Source organism: Sapajus apella, unplaced genomic scaffold, assembly GCF_009761245.1.
Source record: "Sapajus apella isolate SASKATOON/1434 unplaced genomic scaffold, GSC_monkey_1.0 scaffold33, whole genome shotgun sequence".
Lineage (NCBI taxonomy): Eukaryota > Metazoa > Chordata > Mammalia > Primates > Cebidae > Sapajus > Sapajus apella.
This window is the reverse complement of record NW_022436973.1, coordinates 21815559-21836544: the sequence shown is the minus strand read 5'-3', so window position 1 is coordinate 21836544 and position 20986 is coordinate 21815559. Positions and strand designations below refer to the sequence as shown.

Sequence of the window (20986 nt, the reverse complement as noted above, 5' to 3'; positions counted from 1 at the left end):
TATAACTAAAAAACAATGAACATTAAGTTGGACAGAAGGTAGCACACTAACTAGGAACCTGGGGACCCAAGGAATAGCTTGGTAACGAGTTCTCTGGGCTTTGTTTTTGTCTCCTATATCCCAGATGTAGAGCTGACAAAGTTGGCAAACCAGAAATGCCAACGGGTGAAGACCAGGAAAAAAAAAAAAAAAAAAAAGGCCCAATGAACCTGTTCTCTCTAGCCAAAGAATCAAAAAAGGAGTAGTCTAACAAGACTGAAAGCTTTTAAACAAGAATTGCCCTACTTTAGCTAAACAACCCAGAAAAAACTATGGCCACATCCCTAAAGACATGCCAGCAAAGGCTGAAGGCAGAGCCTAGATTTTCACTCATGCCAGGATGCAACAAGATCCTCCCAGCCATCTTGCTGGGATAGTGTTAGAAAAGGCCAAGTAGGAAGCTGGTATTTTTTTGTTTTTGTTTTTGTTTTGAGACAGAGTGTCGCTCTGTCGCCAGGCTGGAGTACAGTGGCACAATCTTGGCTCACTGCAACCTCTGCCTCCTGGGTTCAAGCTATTCTCCTGCCTCAGCCTCCTGAGTAGCTGAGACTATAGGCATGTGCCACCACACCCAGCTAATTTTTGTATTTTTAGTACAGATGGGGTTTCACCATGCTGGCCAGCTGGAATTTTTACCCAACATGGTGATAATGAGGCTCTACCTCAGTGATATCAGTAGAGACTACATGTGGACCCTGACTTTTACCCCTATCCAGCAGTAAACTATACTTCTCCTCATTAGGGTGATGACAGATCTAGTGAAGAATCAGGATTTTACACAGTGGCAACAAGCACTCCTACCTGTCCCAGTCAAAGAGGTATCAGTGAAAGCCTAGTTGAGAGCTGAAACTCCCGTTCCTGCCATGTCCCTGCCCCGTTGTGTCAAACAGAGGCTGAGTAGGGAGCCTGGACTTCTACCTTTACCTGGCATTAATGAGGTAGCATTACAACCCACCATTTTGCTGTCAGAGTGGTGTCAGAGGAAGCCAGTTAACACAGAAGGTTTAAATAAAATCCAGAGTCTCGGCCGGGCGCGGTGGCTCAAGCCTGTAATCCCAGCACTTTGGGAGGCCGAGGCGGGTGGATCACGAGGTCAAGAGATCGAGACCATCCTGGTCAACATGGTGAAACCCCGTCTCTACTAAAAATACAAAACATTAGCTGGGCATGGTGGCGCATGCCTGTAATCTCAGCTACTCAGGAGGTTGAGGCAGGAGAATTGCCTGAACCCAGGAGGTGGAGGTTGCGGTGAGCCGAGATCGCGCCATTGCACTCCAGCCTGGGTAACAAGAGTGAAACTCAATCAAAAAAAAAACAAAAAAAAAAAAAAAAAAAAAAAATCCAGAGTCTCATAACACAATACGCAAAATGTCCAGGTTTCAATTAAAAATTACTCATCATATCAAGACTAGAAAGATCACAAAATCAAAATGAGAAATGGCAATTAATGAATGCTAACACCAATGACAAAAATGTTAAAATTATCTGACAAAGATTTTAAAACAGCCATCATCAAAATGTTTAAGTAAGCATTTATGAACATGCTTGAAACAAGTGAAAACATTGAAAATCTCAGCAAAGAAACAGAAGATATAAAGAGGAACAAAATGGAAATTATAGAACTGAAAAACACAGTAATTGAAATTAAAACAAAACAAAACAAAACTAAGTAAATGGGCTCAACAGCAGAATGGAAAAGAAAGGGGAAAGCATAAGTAAACTAGGGCCAGGCATGGTGGCTCACGCCTGTAATCCTAGCACTTTGGGAGACCGAGGTGGGCAGATCACTTGAGGTCAGGAGTTCAAGACCAGCCTGGCAAACATGGCAAAACACTGTCTCTACTAAAAATATAAAAATTAGTCAGGCACAGTGGTGGGTACCTATAATCCCAGCTACTTGGGAATGTACAGATTCAAGAAGCTGAACAAACTCCAAAGAGAATAAACCCAAAGAAATCTACAAGACACATGGTAGTCAAATTTCTGAAAACTAACAACAATAAAATCTTTTTTTTTTTTTTTCCAGAGGTAATTGAGTTAAAACAACAAAAATCTTGAAAGCAACTAGGGAGATACCATTGGGGGAAATAATATGAAAGGCAAAGATTTCTCATCAGAAACAATGGAGGCCAAAAGGAAGGAACACATTTTTCAAGTGCTGAAAGAAAAGAGCCATCAACTCAAAATCCTACATTTAGCAAAAATATCCTTCGGGAATGAAATAGGAAATCAAGACAGCCTCACATGAAGGAAAATAAAGGGAATTTGTTGCTAGCAGACCCATGCTTCAAGAGTAACTAAAGGAAGTTGTCTTAACAGAAAGGAAATGATAAGAAAAGGAACCCTAGAACATTAAGAAGGAAGAAACAACATGGTAAACAAATATAAGGGGAAATACAATAAACTTCTTCCTCTTGAGTTTTCTAAGTTACAGTCAATGATTGAAGAAAAATTATAAGTGGCCAACCTGGTTCTAAATGTATTCAGAGAAAATATTAGATGAGCATATTAAAATTAAGGAAGGATAAAGGGACATAAAAGGACGTAAGATTTATAGTCTGAACTGGTAAAATGATAATAGTGAACTGCATATATAATACAATGCCTACAGCAATCAGTAAAAAAACTACACAAAGACATACACTCAAAACACTACAAAAAATCAAAATGGACTTCAAAAAATTATTCAAGTAACAGAAATAAAAAATAGAGAAAACAAGCAGAAAATAAAGTTTAAAATGGCAAGCTTAAGTTTAAATGGTTTAAATATGCCAATTAAAACACAGACGTTGGTGGAATGAATTAAAAAAATCACCCAATAATATGCTGTCTACATGAAACTCACTTTAAAAATAATGATACATGCACATGAAAAGGATGGAAAAAGATATGTAATGCAAGCATTAATCAAAAGAAAGCAGGAGCGGCTATACTAACATTAAAGCAGACTTCAGAGCAAATAAAACTACCAGAGAAAGAAACATTATGTAATGATAAAATGGTCAATTCACTAAAAGTATATGGTAGTATTAAGTGTGCACGCACAAAACAACAGAGCTGTAAAACATGTGAAGCAAAAACTGATTGAACTGAAAGGAGATATAAACAAATCTGTAATTATACTCAAACACTTCAAAACCTTCTCTCAACAACTGATGAAACAACTAGTTAGAAAACCAGCAAGGAATACAATTAGACAAGAAGATATAATCAAAATTTATAGAGCACTCCACCTAGCAACAGCAAAATACACATTCTTTTCAAGTGTCCATGGCACCTACACCAACACAGATCATACATATCCCTGGTCATAAAACAAATCTCAAGCAAACTTTCAAAAATCAAAGTCTAACAGAGTATGTTACTGCACATAGTTGCATCAAACTAGACATTTCTAACAGAAAGGTAGCCAGAAAATATCTAAACACTTAGAAACTAATTAACACACTTCAAATATCTATAAGTCAAAGAGGTCTTAAAAAATTTTAAAAATAAATTGAATTGATTTAAAATGAAAGTACCAGGCGAGGTGGCTCAATGCCTGTAATCCCAGCACTTTGGGAGGCCGAGGTGGGCAGATCATGAGGTCAGGAGTTCCAAGACCAGACTGGTCAACATGGTGAAACCCTGTCTCTGCTAAAAATACAAAAAAATTAGCTGGGTGTAGTCGTGTAGTGCCTGTAGTCCCAGCTAACTCAGGAAGCTGTGGCACGAGGATTGCTTGAACCCAGGCAGTAGAGGTTACAGTGAGCCAAGATTTGCCACTGCACTCCAGTCTGGGCAACAGAGCAAGACTCCATCTCAGTTTAAAAAAAAAAAGGCTGGGTGCAGTGGCTCACAACTGTAATCCCATCACTTTGAGAGGCTGAGGTGGGTGGATCACCTGAGGTCAGGAGTTTGAGACCAGTTTAGCCAATATGGTGAAACCCCATCTCTACCAAAAATGCAAAAATTAGCTGGGTGTGGTAGCAGGTGCCTATAATCTCAGCTACTCAGAAGGCCAAGGCAGGAGAATTGATCGAACCCAGGAGGCAAAGGTTGCAATGAGCCGAGATTGTGCCATTGCACTCCACCTGGGTGACAAGAGTGAAACTTCATCTCAAAAACGAAAAGAAAAGAAAAAAGAAAGAAAGAAAATGAAAATACAACATAGCAAAATTTGAGAGACATAAGTAAAGCAGTGTTGAGTGGGCAATTCATAGCACTAAATGCACACATAAGAAAATAAGAAGTCTAGCCGGGCGCGGTGGCTCAAGCCTGTAATCCCAGCACTTTGGGAGGCCGAGGCGGGTGGATCCCGAGGTCAAGAGATCGAGACCGTCCTGGTCAACATGGTGAAACCCCGTCTCTACTAAAAAACTACAAAAAATTAGCTGGGCATGGTGGTGCGTGCCTGTAATCCCAGCTACTCAGGAGGCTGAGGCAGGAGAATTGCCTGAACCCAGGAGGCGGAGGTTGCGGTGAGCCGAGATCGCGCCATTGCACTCCAGCCTGGGGAAAAAAAATAAAAAAAACCCAAAAAAAAAAAAAAAAAAAAAAAAAAAAAAAGAAAATAAGAAGTCTCAAATCAATAATCTAAACTACATCAAGAACCTAGAAAAAGGGCAAGTTGGTCAAGAAAAATGAAATAATAATAAACAGAAATCAATTAAATTGAGAACAGGAAAACAATAGAGAAAAATCAATGAAACAAAAAGTTGAGTCTGTTCTTTGATCAATAACACTGACAAACCTCTAGGAAGAATGACAAAAAAAAAAAAAAAAGAGAAGATACAAATAACCTATATCAACAATTAAATAGGAAAGATCACTACAGACACTGCAGACATCAAAAGGATAAATAAGTATACATACATATACAGACATGAATTTAGTAACATAAATAAAACAGACTAATTTCTCAAAAACCACGAATTACAAAAACTCGCCCAATATAAAATAATGTGAACAGTTCTATAATTATCAAACAAACGGAATTAGTCATTTAAATATTCACAAAAATGAATGCTCCAGGCCTCGAAGCTTTTACCAGAGAATTCTACCAAAAGTTTAAATAAGAATGAGCACAAATCCTTGACAATCTTTTGCAGAGAATGGAAGGGAACATTTCTCAAGGCATTTTTTTGAAGCCAGTGCGACCTTGACAGCAAACTCAGATAAAGACAGTGTCTGGCAGATATAGACACAAAAATTCTTAATAAAATATTGGCAAGTAGACTTTGGCAATCTGTAAATAGAATTTTATAACACCATGACCAAGTAAGATTTATTCAAGTGATGCAGGGCTGGCTTAATATTAAAAAAAAAAAATCAATGTAATCTACCCATATTAAATGGCTACAGAAAAAAATCACATGATCATATTAACTGATTAAAAAAAACACATTTCATAAACATCAGCACCCATTTATGACAAAAAAGAAAAACTCCCAGAAATAGAAATGGAAGAGAACTTCTTTGACATGTTAAAAAGCATCTACAAAAATCAAACCAGCAAAAACCAACCAAACAATAACAACAAAAACTATACGGCTAACATTATTCTTAATTGTGAAAGACTGAATACTTACCCCCCTAAGACCAGGAACAAGGCAGGATATCTGCTCTCACCACTCTTATTCAACATAGTGCTGGAAGTTCTAGCCAGTGCAATAAGGTAGAAAAGGGAATAAAAGGCATACACATCAGAAAGGAAGAAATTAAACTGAGCCTATTTGCCAACATCAACATCTACAACAACAAAATCCCAAAGAATCTTCAAACAAATTTCTAAAATGAATAAGTGAGTTCAGCAAGGTTGCAGGATATCAGATACATGTATATAAATCAACTGTATTTTTATAAATTAGCAATGAACATAGGAACACTGAAATTATAAATACAATGACATTTACAATTGTTAAAAAAAAAAAAAAAAAAAAGTAATACAGGCCCAGTGCCGTGGTTCACACCGGTAATCCCAACACTTTGGGAGGCCAAGGCGGGCGGATCACCTGAGGTCAGGAGTTCGAGACCAGCCTGGCTAACATGGTGAAACCCCCATCTCTACTAAAAATACCAAAAAATTAGACTTGTGTGGTGGCAGGCACCTGTAATCTCAGCTACTAGGGAGGCTGAGGCAGGAGAATTGCTGGAACCCAGGAGGCGGAGGTTGCAGTGAACTGAGATCACCCCATTGCACTCCAGCTTGGGCAACAAGAGTAAGACTCCGTCTCAAAAAAAAAAAAAAAGAAAGAAAGAAAGAAAAGAAAAAAAGAAAAAGTAATACAAAGAATTAAATTTAATAAGACAATAGACATGTACAGGACTTGTATGCTAAAAATGACAAAATGCTGATTAAAGGAATCAGGTTAAGATCTAAATAAATGCAGAGACATACTGTGTTCATGGATTTGAAAACTCAACATAGTAAAGATATTCTCTCCAAATTGATAAATAGGTTTAACATAATTCCTATCAAAATTCCAGCAAATTTAGGCAGAAAGACAATTTTGAAAAAAGAAGACTAAATGGAGAGCAATCAGTCTATTCAATGTAAGCACTCATCATAGCCTAATCAAGACATTGATTGGTTCCGGCAAAAGAACAGACGCACAGGTCAATGGAACAAAATGAAGAACCCAGAAACAGACCTACACAAATATACCCAATTGATTTTTGAGAAATGTGCAGTCCTTTCTCAGTGGAGAGAGTATAGCCTTTTCAACAGTTAGTGCTAGAACAATGGTACAACCCTAGGCAAAAAATTGAATCTTGATCTTATACTCACACACAAAAAACACTCAAAATGGATCATGAACTTAAACATTAAATGCAAAACAATGATACAGTTACAAAAAAACACAAAAGAAGATATTTGGGATCTAGGATTAGGCAAAGACTTGACACCAAAAGCAAGGCGCATAAAAGGAAAAATTGATACACTGGAGTTCACTGCAATGAAATTTTTTTTTTGCCTTGAAAGACCCTGTCAAGAGGATGAAGAAAGAAGCTAAAGACTAGGCAAAAAAAAAAAAAAAAATTGCAAACCTTATGCCTGACAAAGGGCTAATAACCTAAACACAAAAGTCAACAGTAAAAGAAACAACCAATTATGGGCTGAATTGTGTTCTCAAAAAGATACGGTGAAGACATAACTCCCAGTACCTCTGAATGTGATTTTATTTGAAAACAGAGTTGTTGAAAATATAATTAATTAAGATGTAATTAAGAAGTTAAAGTTATACTAGAGTAACCCAGTATGACTAGTATCTTTATAAGAGGAAAAGAGACACAGAGAGATTCAGGAGAGAATGCTGTGTGATGTCAGAAGCAGAGAGACTGAAGGACTGCTGGCTGTCTCAGAAGCTTGAAGAGAAGCATGAACAAATCCTTTCTCAGAGCCCTCAGAAGGAACAACCTTGCCAATTTTTTTTTTTTAATTACAAGATTTTTTTTTTTAATCATCCTCCCTAGTAGCTGGGACTATAGGAGTGCACCACCATGCTCTGCTAATTTTTTAATTTTTAGTAGAGATGGGGTTTCACTATGTTGCCCAGGCTGGTCTCAGACTCCTGACCTCAAGTGATCTGCCTACCTTAGTCTCCCAAACTGCTGGGATTACAGGCATGAGCCACCATGCCCAGGCTTTTTTTTTTTTTTTTTTTTTTTTTTTTTTGAAAGATTCTTGCTCTATCACCTAGGCTGGGGTGCAACCTCTGCCTCCTGAGTAGCTGGGATTACAGACATGTGCCACCACACCTGGCTAATTTTTGTATTTTTAGTAGAGATGGGGTTTCACCACGTCAGTGAGGCTCGTCGTAAACTCCTGGACTCAAGTGATCCACCCATCTGGGCTTTCCAAAGTATTGGGATTATAGGTGTGAGCCACTGTGCCTGGCCACCAACATCTTGATTTCAGACTACTACACCCCAGAATTGTGAGACAATAGATTTTCTGTTGTTTTAAGCCACCCAGTTTATAGCACTTATGTTAAGGCAGCCCTAGGAAACAATTCAAGCAGAAAATAGGCAAAAGAGACATTTCACCAAAGGGAATATACAGATGGTAAATAAGTACATGAAAGTATGTTCAAAATCATTAGCCATTAGGGGAATAGAAATTAAAGCCACAATGAGAAATTACTAAAATATACCTATTAGAATGGCTAAAATAAAAAATTGTAACAACATCGAATGCTGGCAAGAATGCAGAGAAACTAGAGCGTTTTATCTTGTTGATGGGAAAATAATATGGTATAGCTACTCTGGAAAATAGTTTGTCAGTTTCTTGTAAAATTAAACATGCAGCTGCCATACAACTCAGCAATTACACTCCTGGGCATTTATTCCAGGGAAATGAAAACTTATGTTAACATACAAACATCAACAAAAAGGTTCATAGCAGCTTTATCTGTAATGGTTTAAAATTAGAAACAACCCAAATATCATTCAATGGGTGAATGATTAAACAAACTGTGGAGTATACACATCATCAAATACCACTCAGCAATAAAAAGAAACAAACTATTGATAGATGTAATAATCAGGATCACTTTCAAGACACTTACGGTGAATGAAAAAAGCCAATCCCAAAATGTTATATACTGTTTAAGGTCACTTATCTTGATGTACTCTAAGAAATCCCTGATGTGACAGAAACCTTCTTTATCTTGACTGTATCAAAATCAATATCCTGGTTATGATATTATAGTTTTACAAAATGTTATCATTATGAGAAAGTGTGAAAAGAGTACATAGGATCTTTCTGTTCTGTTTCTTACAGCTGCATGTGAGTCTACAGTTATCTCAAAATAAAAATTTTAATCAAACAATATACAATGGTGCAACATCTACACAGGTCTGATGGAAAAGAACTGTGATGCTAGAACTGTATATCTAGCCAAACTATCTTTCATTTGTAAGAAAAAAAAAAAGAAAGAAAGAAGGAAAAATACATTTTCAGACATGCAAGTACACTTTTTTCTCTATATATAGGTATGCAATCCTTCCATTGATTAAAACCCCCCACAGTAATCTAGATTAAGGTTTCAGATTATTTCAGCAAAGCATGGAAGATGGAATGGGGAGAAGAAAGTTAAGTTGAAGCCGGGCGCGGTGGCTCAAGCCTGTTATCCCAGCACTTTGGGAGGCCGAGGCGGGTGGATCACAAGGTCAAGAGATCAAGACGATCCTGGTCAACATGGTGAAACCCCGTCTCTACTAAAACTACAAAAAATTAGCTGGGCATGGTAGTGCGTGCCTGTAGTCCCAGCTACTCAGGAGGCTGAGGCAGGAGAATTGCCTGAACCCAGGAGGCGGAGGTTGCGGTGAGCCGAGATTGCGCTATTGCACTCCAGCCTGGGTAACAAGAGTGAAACTCTGTTCAAAAAAAAAAAAAAAAAAAAAGAAAGTTAAGTTGTACTAATAGTTTCATTTTGAAAGGCTACAGTACTTAATTGAAACAGTTGTTAGAGAAGTATAAGTCTAAATATGTATATTAAAATGTAGGAAGCCACAAACGATGTATAATTTTCATCACTACCAGAGAGGAAAAAGCAGCAAAGAAACCTGGATAATTTCGGCAAAATACAGAAAGGTAAAAATGGGATGAGGGGGAGTCATAAGAAAGCAAATGATAGAAATATAAAATAAAATGGTAGGAACAAAATGAAAAATAAATTATAAGAAAAATAAATGGTTTAAATCCTCCCATTTAAAAAAGGCTCTAGCTCCCATGTGTTGGCACACACACAAAAAACCCCCAGAAGGACTCTAGGATGAACAGAAGTTAGTTAATGGGTACAAAAATAAAGTTAGATAGAAAAAATAAGTTCTAATATTTTATAGTGCAGTAGGGAAATTGTAGTTAATACTTTGCTGTATTCCAAACAATGAAGAAACTAATGAATGGAGAAAACTAAATTTTTTTTTTGAGATGGAGTCTCACTTTGTCACCTAGGCTGGAGTACAGTGGCACGATCTTGGCTAACTGCAATTTCTGCCTCCCAGGTTCTATCAATTCTTCTGCCTCAGCCTCCTGAGTAGTGGGGATTACAGGTATGTGCCACCACACCAGGCTAATTTTTGTATTTTTAGTAGTAGAGACAGGGTTTTGCTGTGTTGGCCAGGCCAATCTCAAACTCCTGACCTCAAGTGATCTGCCTACCTCAGGGCGGATTACAGGCATGAGCCACTGTATCCTGCCAAGAAAGCTAAATTTTAAAAATAAAAAAAATTAATGTATATTTCAAAATAGCTCAAAGAATTTGCAATGTTCCTAACACAGAGAAAAGGAAAATACTTGAGCTGATAGATTTCTCAATTACCATGATTGAATCATTATACATTGTATACATGTGTAAAAATATGATATGTACCCCAAAATATGTACAGCTATGCTTTAATCAATAAAGGCTCTAAAATTATATAAATATTCAGCTATATTACAAGAACACACTTTAAATGATTCTAAGATATTTTTAAATGGGGGATGCAATAAGAAAATAAACAAAAATATAGCAGGCAAATATTATCAGAAAGAAAGGAGGAATGCTAATTACTTTTTAAAAAGTAGAAATGAAAGCAAAAAAGTGGCCGGGCGCGGTGGCTCAAGCCTGTAATCCCAGCACTGTGGGAGGTCGAGGCGGGTGGATCACGAGGTCAAGAGATCGAGACCATCCCGGTCAACATGGTGAAACCCCGTCTCTACTAAAAATACAAAAAATTAGCTGGGCATGGTGGTGTGTGCCTGTAATCCCAGCTACTCAGGAGGCTGAGGCAGGAGAATTGCCTGAACCCAGGAGGCGGAGGTTGCGGTGAGCCGAGATCGCGCCATTGCACTCCAGCCTGGGTAATATGGGTGAAAACCCGTCTCAAAAAAAAAAAAAAAAAAAAAAAAAAGAAAGCAAAAAAGTTATACGAACATGTTTTATAGTGACAGAAATATTAATCTCCAAATGAGAAGTAACAAAAAAACAGGACATAAACATTACCATTAACAAATAATATATATATTGGCTGAGTGTGGTGGCTCATACCTATAATCCCAGCAGTTTGGGAGGCCGAGGTGGGTAGATCACCTGAGATCAGGAGTTCAAGACCAGCCTGGCCAACATGGTGAAACCCCATCTCTACTAAAAATACAAACATTAGCCGGGCGTGGTGATGCGCACCTGCAGTCTCAGCTATGGCGGGAGGCTGAGGCAGAAGAAACAACTCAACTCAGAAGGTGGAGGCTGCTGTGAGCCGAGATTGCACCACTGCACTCCAGCCTAAGCAAAAGAGTGAGACTCCGTTTAAAAAAACAAACCAGCCGGGCGCGGTGGCTCAAGCCTGTAATCCCAGCACTTTGGGAGGCCGAGGCCGGTGGATCACCAGGTCAAGAGATCGAGACCATCCTGGTCAACATGGTGAAACCCCGTCTCTACTAAAAATACAAAACATTAGCTGGGCGTGGTGGTGCGTGCCTGTAATCCCAGCTACTCAGGAGGCTGAGGCAGGAGAATTGCCTGAACCCAGGAGGCGGAGGTTGCGGTGAGCCGAGATGGCGCCATTGCACTCCAGCCTGGGTAACAAGAGCGAAACTCCGTCTCAAAAAAAAAAAAAAAAAAAAAAAAAGGAAAAAAATAAAAAAACAAACCAAAAACAAATTATATATATAAACAAATTATATATATAGTGTATATCTATGTATCTATACAGAGAGTGGATATATATGTGTGTATGTGGATATATATGTGTGTATGTATGTATATATATATATATATAGCTTTGTGTCTTAATAAAGAAAATACCTTTTCATATGAATCTGGAAACATCTACATTTAGATAAACTAATTATTATGCCATAGGAATATTCCAAAGAACAGAACTCTTAAAGGCCACAATATGTGATTACAATGTGTAAAATTAATTCAACAATGAAAAGATAAACACAAGAAAAATACTTATAAATTCAAAAAATAATCTTTAAAATGACTTCAGGCTGGATGTGGTGGCTCAGGCCTGTAATCTCAGCTCAGCACTTTGAGAGGCCAAGGCAGGCAGATCACCTGAGGTCAGGAGTTCGAGACCAGCCTGGCCAACATGGTGAAACCCCATCTCTACTAAAAATACAAAAATTAGCCAGGCGTGGTGGCAGGTGCCAGTAATCCCAGGTACTCAGGAAGCTGAGGCAGGAGAGTTCCTTGAACCTGGGAAGTGGAGGTTGCACCGTTGTACTCCAACCTGGGTGACAAGAGTGAAACTCCATCTCAAAAAATATATAAATAAAATGACTTCTGCCTAGTAAGTAAAACAAATCATAGACCATTTAGAGGTTAATTACATTGTGGGAAAAGTCTCATACCGAGAAAAAAATCCATAACCTTCAATATGGGAAGAGGATTCTTATAGGCTACTGTGTAGGTATGCAAGTATAACTGATTGTATTATCAATCTAAAAAGAAAAATGAAAATAAATGAACACAAGAATTCTATTCTGGAAAGCAGAAGTACAAATCAAACAAAATAAGCCAGAAGAAGAAATTAATAAAGTTCAAACAAAAATATATTAAAACAAAAAAATGAAAGGAACAGAAATCCACTAACCAAAACATGATGAGAAAGATAAAAAATATTCTTATGCAGAGATTTAAAAACATCCATGAGATAATTTGAGTATTAATTTTTAAATCTAGAATAGATTTTACAGGAATATAAATAACCAAAACTGGCTCAAGAAGAAAACTTGAAAATATAGAAATGTCTTCATAAAAAAGGCTTCGGACCCTAATGGCAATGGAATTAGAACTTAGTAAACTTGCACAGATAATTAGTCTGCTATACAGTAGTTCCTGCATATTGACAATGGGTATGTTCACAGACCCCCACTAGATGCCTGAAAACCTGGACAGTAGTGAGCCCTATATATACTATGTTTTTCTGAACTGATAACCAAGACCCTAACGGTCAGATGGTGTACACAGCGTGCACACACTGGACTGGGGATGATTCATGTCCTGGGTGAGACGCAGTGAGCACAACAGCTTAAGATTTCATTATACTCTCAGAATGGCAAACGATCTAAAACTTACAAATTGTTTGTTTTTGGAATTTTCCATTTAGTATTTTCAGACTACAGTTGACCATGAGTAATTGAAACTGCAGAAAGTGAAACTGAAAGTAAGGGGGAACTACTATAAACTGATCCAGAGTATAGAAAAAAATGATGGAAAGCATTCTAACTCATTTAAAGACGTAAGCATAATCCTCAAACTAAAACTACAACTTTACAGCAGAGTTCACAAACTCAAGTCCTCTGGGCCAAATCTGGCCTGAAAAACTATTTTGTTTGGGATATACAAAGTTTTAAAAACTGAGATAATTGAGATTTGGGATATTTAACATAAAATTAGCAATTTCCAGCTCTATACAGAAAAAAGGTTGGATCTAATAACCCTGGGCTCCATTCCTGCATGGCAAAAACAACCTGGAACTGAGTGGCCTCCGCTCCCAGGCTGCCATGTTGTTACACAATTTGTGTGTGTGTGGGTGGCAGAGGTGGGGGCGTTGAATACTTACATGTTACAATGTAAGTGTGCCTGGCCCAGTGTCAACAGCATCACCATTTGTCACTATTTCTACCATTCCTCGTCACTTCCTAATTCTGGACCAAATGTTGGTTGCCACATGTGCTTAGGCTGTTATTTTTCTCAATGTAAATATTTCTACCTCTATCAAAAAATAAAAAAATAAAAGAAATTGATGGTTTCATGATTTTGCTCTCTACCAAGTATATTTGGCAGATTCAATTTCTTGCCTGCCTTCTACTGGCATTGAGCTTGTACCCTGGCTTTACGATTTCTATCTTTGGTTTCCCCACATCAGATGACAGAAATATCCACTTATATTCTCTTTTATTTGCATAGTTTTGTGCCTTTTTTTTTTTTTTTTTTTTTTTTTGAGACGGAGTTTCGCTCTTGTTGCCCAGGCTGGAGTGCAATGGCGCGATCTCGGCTCACCACAACCTCCACCTCCCGGGTTCAGGCAATTCTCCTGCCTCAGCCTCCTGAGTAGCTGGGACTACAGGCACGCGCCACCATGCCCAGCTAATTTTTTGTAGTTTTAGTAGAGACGGGGTTTCACCATGTTGACCAGGATGGTCTTGATCTCTTGACCTCGTGATCCACCCGCCTCGGCCTCCCAAAGTGCTGGGATTACAGGCTTGAGCCACCGCGCCCGGCCAGTTTTGTGCCTTAAATTTAAATGTTTAATCCATCTTGAATTTATGGCATGGAAAAAAGACCTAAAATGGTTTTTCCAATTTAGTCATCTATTCCAACAACATTTATAACATTCTTTCTCCACTATCTTAAAGTTCTTCTACACTTCTCAGAGCCATTTTTTTTTTTTTTTTTTTTTTTGAGATGGAGTCTTGCTCTGTCATCAGGCTGGAGTGCAGTGGTGTGATTTGAGCTCACTGTAACCTCTGCCTCCAAGGGATTCTCCCGGCTCAGCCTCCTAAGTAGGTGGGACTACAGGCATGTACCACCAGCTAATTTCTTTCTTTCTTTTTTTTTTTTTTTGAGATGGAGTTTCGGGCTCTTGTTGCCCAGGCTGGAGTGCAATGGTGAGATGTGGGCTCACTGCAACCTCTACCTCCTGGGTTCAAGTGATTCACCTTGCCTCAGCCTTCCAAGTAGCTGAGATTACAGGCATGTGCCACTATGCCCAGATAATTTTGTATTTTTAGTAGAGACAGGGTTTCTCCATCTTGGTAAGGCTGGTTTTAAACTCCTGACCTCAGGTGATCTGCCCACCTCGGCCTCCCAAAGTGCTGGGATTACAGGTGTGAGCCACCATACCCAGGCATTTTCTCCATTTTTACATAATGATGAAATCTATTTTTAATGTAAATTATTCTATTATATCTTTATGAGACTTCACTTTGATGGCAAAGAAGAATTTAATTTGATGTCTCATATTCCCTTCCTTTTTTAAAATTCCTTTCACAGGTATAGATTTAATTCTTTTCTTTCTTCCTTCCCTTTCCCCCTTTCTGCCTTCCTTCCTTCCTCCCTCCTCGCTCTGTCGCTTGGATTGGGTGCAATAGTGCAATCATACCTCACGGCAGCCTCGATCTCCTGAGCTCAAGAGATCCCCCTGCCTCAGCTTCCCGAGTGGCTGGGACTACAGGTGTACGTCACCATACCCAGCTATTTTTTGAATTTGGTGTTTCCATGAAAAGAATCCCATAATAAAGGATTTAATGAGCCACATGAACTGAGATTCTGGGATTCTCAGAATATTTAAAGAGCTCAGCCTCTTCTGTGATTGTACCGGATTCTTGGAAGGGGACGAGTAGGACATAATTTAAAGAATATTCACTGCAGGCAGTAATTTACAGTAAACTAGAGAGTATTCACGCTTAAGAGGCTGGCTAAATATAAGAGAAAAATACAAGCAAGCATAGGTAGAGATTACGTAAATTAGGGAAATTAAACAAAAATTTTCCAGATGTACAGGTAACTAATCACATGTGTAAGCATCTTCATCTTCAGCAGCAGCTGCAGCTTAAAATTTAAAAAAAAAAAAAAAGTTTTTTTTTTTTTTTGGTGTTTCAGGCTGGGCGTGCTCATGCTTATAATTTTAGTACTTTGGGAGGCTGAAGCAAGAGGATAATTTAGGGCCAGGAGTTCAAGACCAGCCTGGGCAACATGGCAAGACCCCATATCTACAAAAAAATTAAAAAATTAGCTAGGTGTGACGGTATGCACCTGTGGCCCAGCTGCTTAGGAGGCTAATGTTGCTTGAGCTCAGGAGGTCACAGCTGCAGTAAGCCGTGATCATGCCACTGCACTCCAACCTGGGTGACAGAGAACGATCCTATCTCAAAATATAAAATAAAATAAAATAAAAATGGTGTTTCCAGTGGTTGGAATAAACAGCACTTATCATTAATGTTAACCTACTTATTCACTGGAATTAATACAGAGATGGATAATGAAAAGAAGCTGGTTTTTTTGTTTGCTTTTTTGAGACATGGTCTTGCTCTGTGGCCCAGGCTGGAATGCAGAGGTATAATCATGGCTCACTACAGCCTCAACCTCCCAGGTTCAAGCAGTCCTTCTGCCTTAGCCTCCCCAATAGCTGCAACTATGGGCATGCACCACGAAGCCCAGCTAATGTTTTTTATTTTCATAGAGATGGGGTCTTGCTATTTTGCCCAGGTTGGTCTGGAATTCCTGAGCTCCAGGGATTCTCCTGCCTTGACCTCACAAGGTAATGGGATTACAAGCGTAAGCCACCACACCAGGCCCATATGAAATTTTTTGAAAACTATTTTGGGTAAAAGACATATGTTATTTGAAAATGGCTGTATCTTTTCTAATCTTTCAAGAAAACCAACCTGATTGTAAAGAAGAAATTAAAATGATTATTTGTGATAGTAAAATAAAAAAGAATCTCATCAAAAGAACCAAAAGAATACTAATAAATATATGCAATCTATATTAAGAAATATGAAAGACACCAAAGAAGATGTGAATGACTAAAATAATATATCCTTTTCTTGGCTGTAAAGACTCTAAATATTATAAAGATGTCAATTTTCCTTAAATCTATCAATTTAATGCAGATACAATAAAAAAATTCACAGTTTGTCTTTTCTGAGAGGACAAAAGTGGCTGGAGAGGCTAACTCTAGTTTAAAAGTAAAAATGAAAAATGAAAGCACAGCCAGAAATATTCTAAAAAAGAAAAACCTGTGTTGCTGACACTTGAATTGACAGGTTAACAGGACAGAATAGAGATACATATGATAGTTGCTATTTGCCAAATATTTTCAGCTTCCATCTTGTGCATACATGTATGACGGTACTTCCTGACTCTTGTTATGGGTAGGGTCATATGACTAATACTTGTCAGCGAGCTGTGAAGGGAACTGATGTATATCTCTTTCAGGGTGAACATTTCATTAACGGTATGAGACTCTCCAGGCCCCCTTTCCCTTAGCCAGGACAGCTGGTAATGTTAGAGATGGCGGCAACCCCATTAGTTTCTGAGTGACAAGACATGGAGTAGAGCTCTCAGCCAACTCTTGATGAACATGTACCAAAAGGAAGGAAAATTCTTGTTATAAGCCACAAAGATTTTGAGATTGTTTGTTCACAACATAACCTAGCCTATGCTGGTGGATACAAGAAAGTTGAAGAATAGCCCAAATTAATATAGGAATCATAAAGCTGACATTTCCTATTAGTGAGAGAGAGAGAGATGGATTATTCACAAACGATATTGGGACAATTAGGTAGCCAGCTGAGAAAAAAATTAAGATAGTCTTATTCTTTGTATTAAAATATATCTGAGCTGTACCAAAGATTTAAATATTAAACATGTAATTATGAAAATATTAAAAGATATCAAAGATTTTTAAAATATAATCACAAAATAGGGAAGGCCTTTTTAAGTATAACCCAGAAGCACTCCCCCAAAAACATCCACAGAAACTTTCCGCTTGGGGGAACTCAGCAAAATTATACATGCACTTACATATTGACCCAGCAATTCTACATTTAGGAATTTATCTTTCAGATGCACTTGCATGCACACTCAAAGGCACATTTGTACCAGGCTCTTCACACAGCCTTGTTTATAAAAGCAAAAGGCTGGAGGCAACCTAAATACGTAACTGGTTAAGTCATAGAATATCACCATAATCTAATGTTTTGCAGTTGTTAAAGAATGATACCAGGCCAGCCATGGTGGCTCATGCTTGTAATCCTAGCACTTTGGGAGGCCAAGGTGGGAGGGTTGCTTGAGGTCAGGAGTTAGAGACCAGCCTGGGCCAACATAGTAAAAAAAAAAAAAAAAAATTTTTTTTTTTTAGATTAGCCAGGTATGGTGGCACATGCTTGTAATCCTAGCTACCCAAGAGGCTGAGGCTAGAGGATCATCTGCGCCCAGAGTTAGAGACTTACAGCAAGCTATGATCACACCACTGCATTCCAGCCAAGATGACAGAACAAGATCCTGTCTCTAAAAATTAAAAAAAAAAAAAAAAAATGTAGATTTGGCACAGTTCCATGAAAACACTGCTAAGTAAAAAAACAAAACAAAAAACAACATGGCTGGGTGTGGTGGCTCACACCTGTAATCCCAGCACTTTGGGAGGCTGAGGTGGGTGGATCACCCGAGGTTGGGAGTTCAAGACCAGCCTGGCCAACATGGTGAAACCCCGTCTCTGCTAAAAATACAAAAATTAGCCAGGCATGGTGGCAGGCACTTGTAATCCCAGCTACTCAGGAGGCTGAGGCAGGAGAATCGCTTGAACCTGGGAGGCGGAGGTTGCAGTGAGCTGAGATCGCATCACTGCACTCCAGCCTGGGCAATAAGGGAGATTCCGTCTCAAACAAAACAAAACAAAACAAGACATACAGGGCAGTACATGTGGCATACCACCACGTACACTAACTTTGTAGAGACCTTTTTAGACGCATACAAAGTTAGTATATAATCACCATGGGATAGATATTATGCTCCCCAGCATTCAGATGAAAAACTGAGACTCAGAAAAGTCAAATTGGCTGCCCAAACTGAAACCACTAGTGAGTGGTAGAAGGGATTGAAACTCACATCTATCTTTTTTTTTTTTTTTTTTTTTTTTTTTTAGGCAGAATCTCACTCTATTACCCAGGTTGGAGCGCAGTGGCCGAATCTCGGCTCACTGCAACCTCCGCCTCCCAGGTTCAAGCGATTCTCCTGCCTCAATCTCCTGAGTAGCTGGATTACAGGAGCCTGTCACCATGCTCAGTCGATTTTTGTATTTTTAGCAGAGACGGGGTTTCACCATGTTGGCCAGGCTGATCTTGAACTCTTGACCTCAAGTAATCTGGCTGACTCGGCTTCCCAAAGTGTTGGGATTACAGGCATGAGCCACCACACCCAGCCACACATCTGAATTCAAATCTCTTACTCTTCATGAGTACTCTCTTACTTTCCATGAGAACCTGCTGCCTTCCATGGACCTTGACAAGCCTGGACTGTACTGGTAGGGTTAGAATAGGCACACAAGTAAAAACAATTTCCGTGGTTGGTTCCTGTGGGCAGTTAGTATGCTGATGCAACTTGGATCATCTTCATTGCCTTAGAGTGCCTCCAGAAAGACCAAAACCATAATTCCTAAATAACTGGCAACAAAGTATATTTTTAAACTTTTTACTTTGAAATAATTTTAGATTTATAGATAAGCTGCAAGAGTTCCCATATACCCTTCGCCTAGCTTCCCCAAATGTTAAAATCTTACATAAGCATAGTAGAAAGACAGGAACTCAACAGATATAATCCTATTAACTAAAATATAGACTTTATGCAACTTTCCCCAGTTTTCTCACTAATATTCCTTTTCTGTTGTAGGATCCCACATTGCATTTGTTGTATCTCTTTAGTTTCCTCCAATCTATTACAAAGAACTGTGTTTTTTAAATTAAAATTAATCAAGGTTCATTTTATTCTGAAAATGTCATGGCACTTCTGGAAACAGCAGTGAATATTAAAAACTTGCCTTGGGAATTGCTGGGTCTATATGATAATCAAGAAAACATCCTGAAATAAAGAGTCAGAGTAGCCCTAAAGATAGAAAAAAAGTCACTTTTTAAATAAAGGGAGGAATTGGCTGTGACAATCTAAATGTATCAGGTATATGAGACACCTGTCCATAAGAAAATAAATCAACAGTCAGTTACAACTCCCTGGAAAAGCACAGGGTTATAACATCTACCTCTGGAGTGTACCAGATAGAAATCAATACAGCTCTGTTTAATGGAGCAGTCATTAAAGATTTATTTAATTTGATTCAAATTAAAGGAGTTGAGTTTGTTCAGTCTACAGATGGTAAATCGATACCTAAATTCAAGTATACAAAGGTGATTAGAAGACACTAAATTTTCTCTACATAGTGACCTCCTGTTCTAATTGGTAGCATAAAAGTTGCTGAGCTGTCAGTGATCCTAATTCAAACCCAAACCCCTGGGAAAAGTGAGGAATCTTTAGACCCTGCTGAAGCTACTCTGGGAGAAATGTCAACAGGGTTCTCTATAAACCTTAAAAGCTCACTTCTTATTCTTGAGGATTCTAGATTGAGAACATTAATTCCAGGACTTTAATGGTGAATTCTTAGTTACCAAAAAAGGTACCAGAATTCCTACAGGAGTTTAGAATCCATTGAAGACAAAAGACTAGAAGGCATAAACTGTACGTACTAGAAGTGAAACGAAGTTTAGTAAACCACGAGCCCTTCTAGAGTGGTAAAACAGCAACAAGCTAACAAAAAATGGAAGATGCTTTCATTGTACAGCCTTAAAAATGAGAGAAAACAATGTCACTGATGGGTTAGCAATTCATCAGCCAGGAACTGAGAGCAAATTAGAGAAAGCTGCATGGCAAAAAGTGGGTTCCATAAAAGGTGTCAGAGCAGAGGCATTAACCTTATAGACTTGAGTTTAGCCACTCCCCACCACTAGGACTGTAGGCAAGTCTCAAGGTCCCATGTATAAAATAGGGAGAGTTACCCACATCCACCTCTGTGGTGAGTGCTCATCATTACCGTCAAGGTCTCTTTTTGTTCTCTGGTGTTAGGTTGGCATTGGGGTTAGTGTCTGACTTTTTCTGGGTCAGGAATCATTTGGGCCTTAGCCACATCTTCCCGGGCCACTCTGGGTTAGATTCACATTTTTGAGCCTGAACCACAAGGACTCCTTTCTGAAGTGACAGGGGCAGCATACAGAATACTACAAAACAGGCATTAGTTTAGCTACATTTCTTCAAAAACAATTTCCAGATAGCCAATCTGTATAAATTAAAAGCCTATCTGTTTTTAGATCTAAATTTTGTAGAAGGAAAATTCTATAGCCACAAATCAGTGTCTAAGATGTTCATGACTAATTCAGCAATCTTCAAATGATTATGAGTCCAGCAAAGTGTGCAGGCTG

At 38.5% G+C, this 20986-nt stretch overlaps 1 protein-coding gene and 1 long non-coding RNA gene across 4 annotated transcripts in view; one reads left to right on the top strand and one right to left on the bottom strand.

Annotated features, from left to right (window-relative positions):
* Positions 1 to 20986, bottom strand: part of RNF24 (ring finger protein 24) — a 75139-nt gene that overhangs the window by 33161 nt on the left and 20992 nt on the right. The window contains exon 2 of one of the 3 annotated variants that reach the window (XM_032295526.1): positions 5610 to 5678. The exons of 1 other annotated variant lie outside the window; for it this stretch is intronic. In XM_032295526.1, the coding sequence (XP_032151417.1) occupies positions 5610 to 5665 (56 nt within the window). In that variant the 5' untranslated portion in view covers positions 5666 to 5678. Of the gene's footprint in view, positions 1 to 5609; positions 5992 to 20986 lie in introns of those variants that run through there. One more of the 3 variants, XM_032295525.1, reaches the window with a different exon arrangement.
* LOC116562965 lies at positions 4077 to 4803 on the top strand. The gene is made up of 2 exons (XR_004274149.1): positions 4077 to 4270; positions 4589 to 4803. It is a non-coding gene; the product is annotated as an uncharacterized LOC116562965 (long non-coding RNA).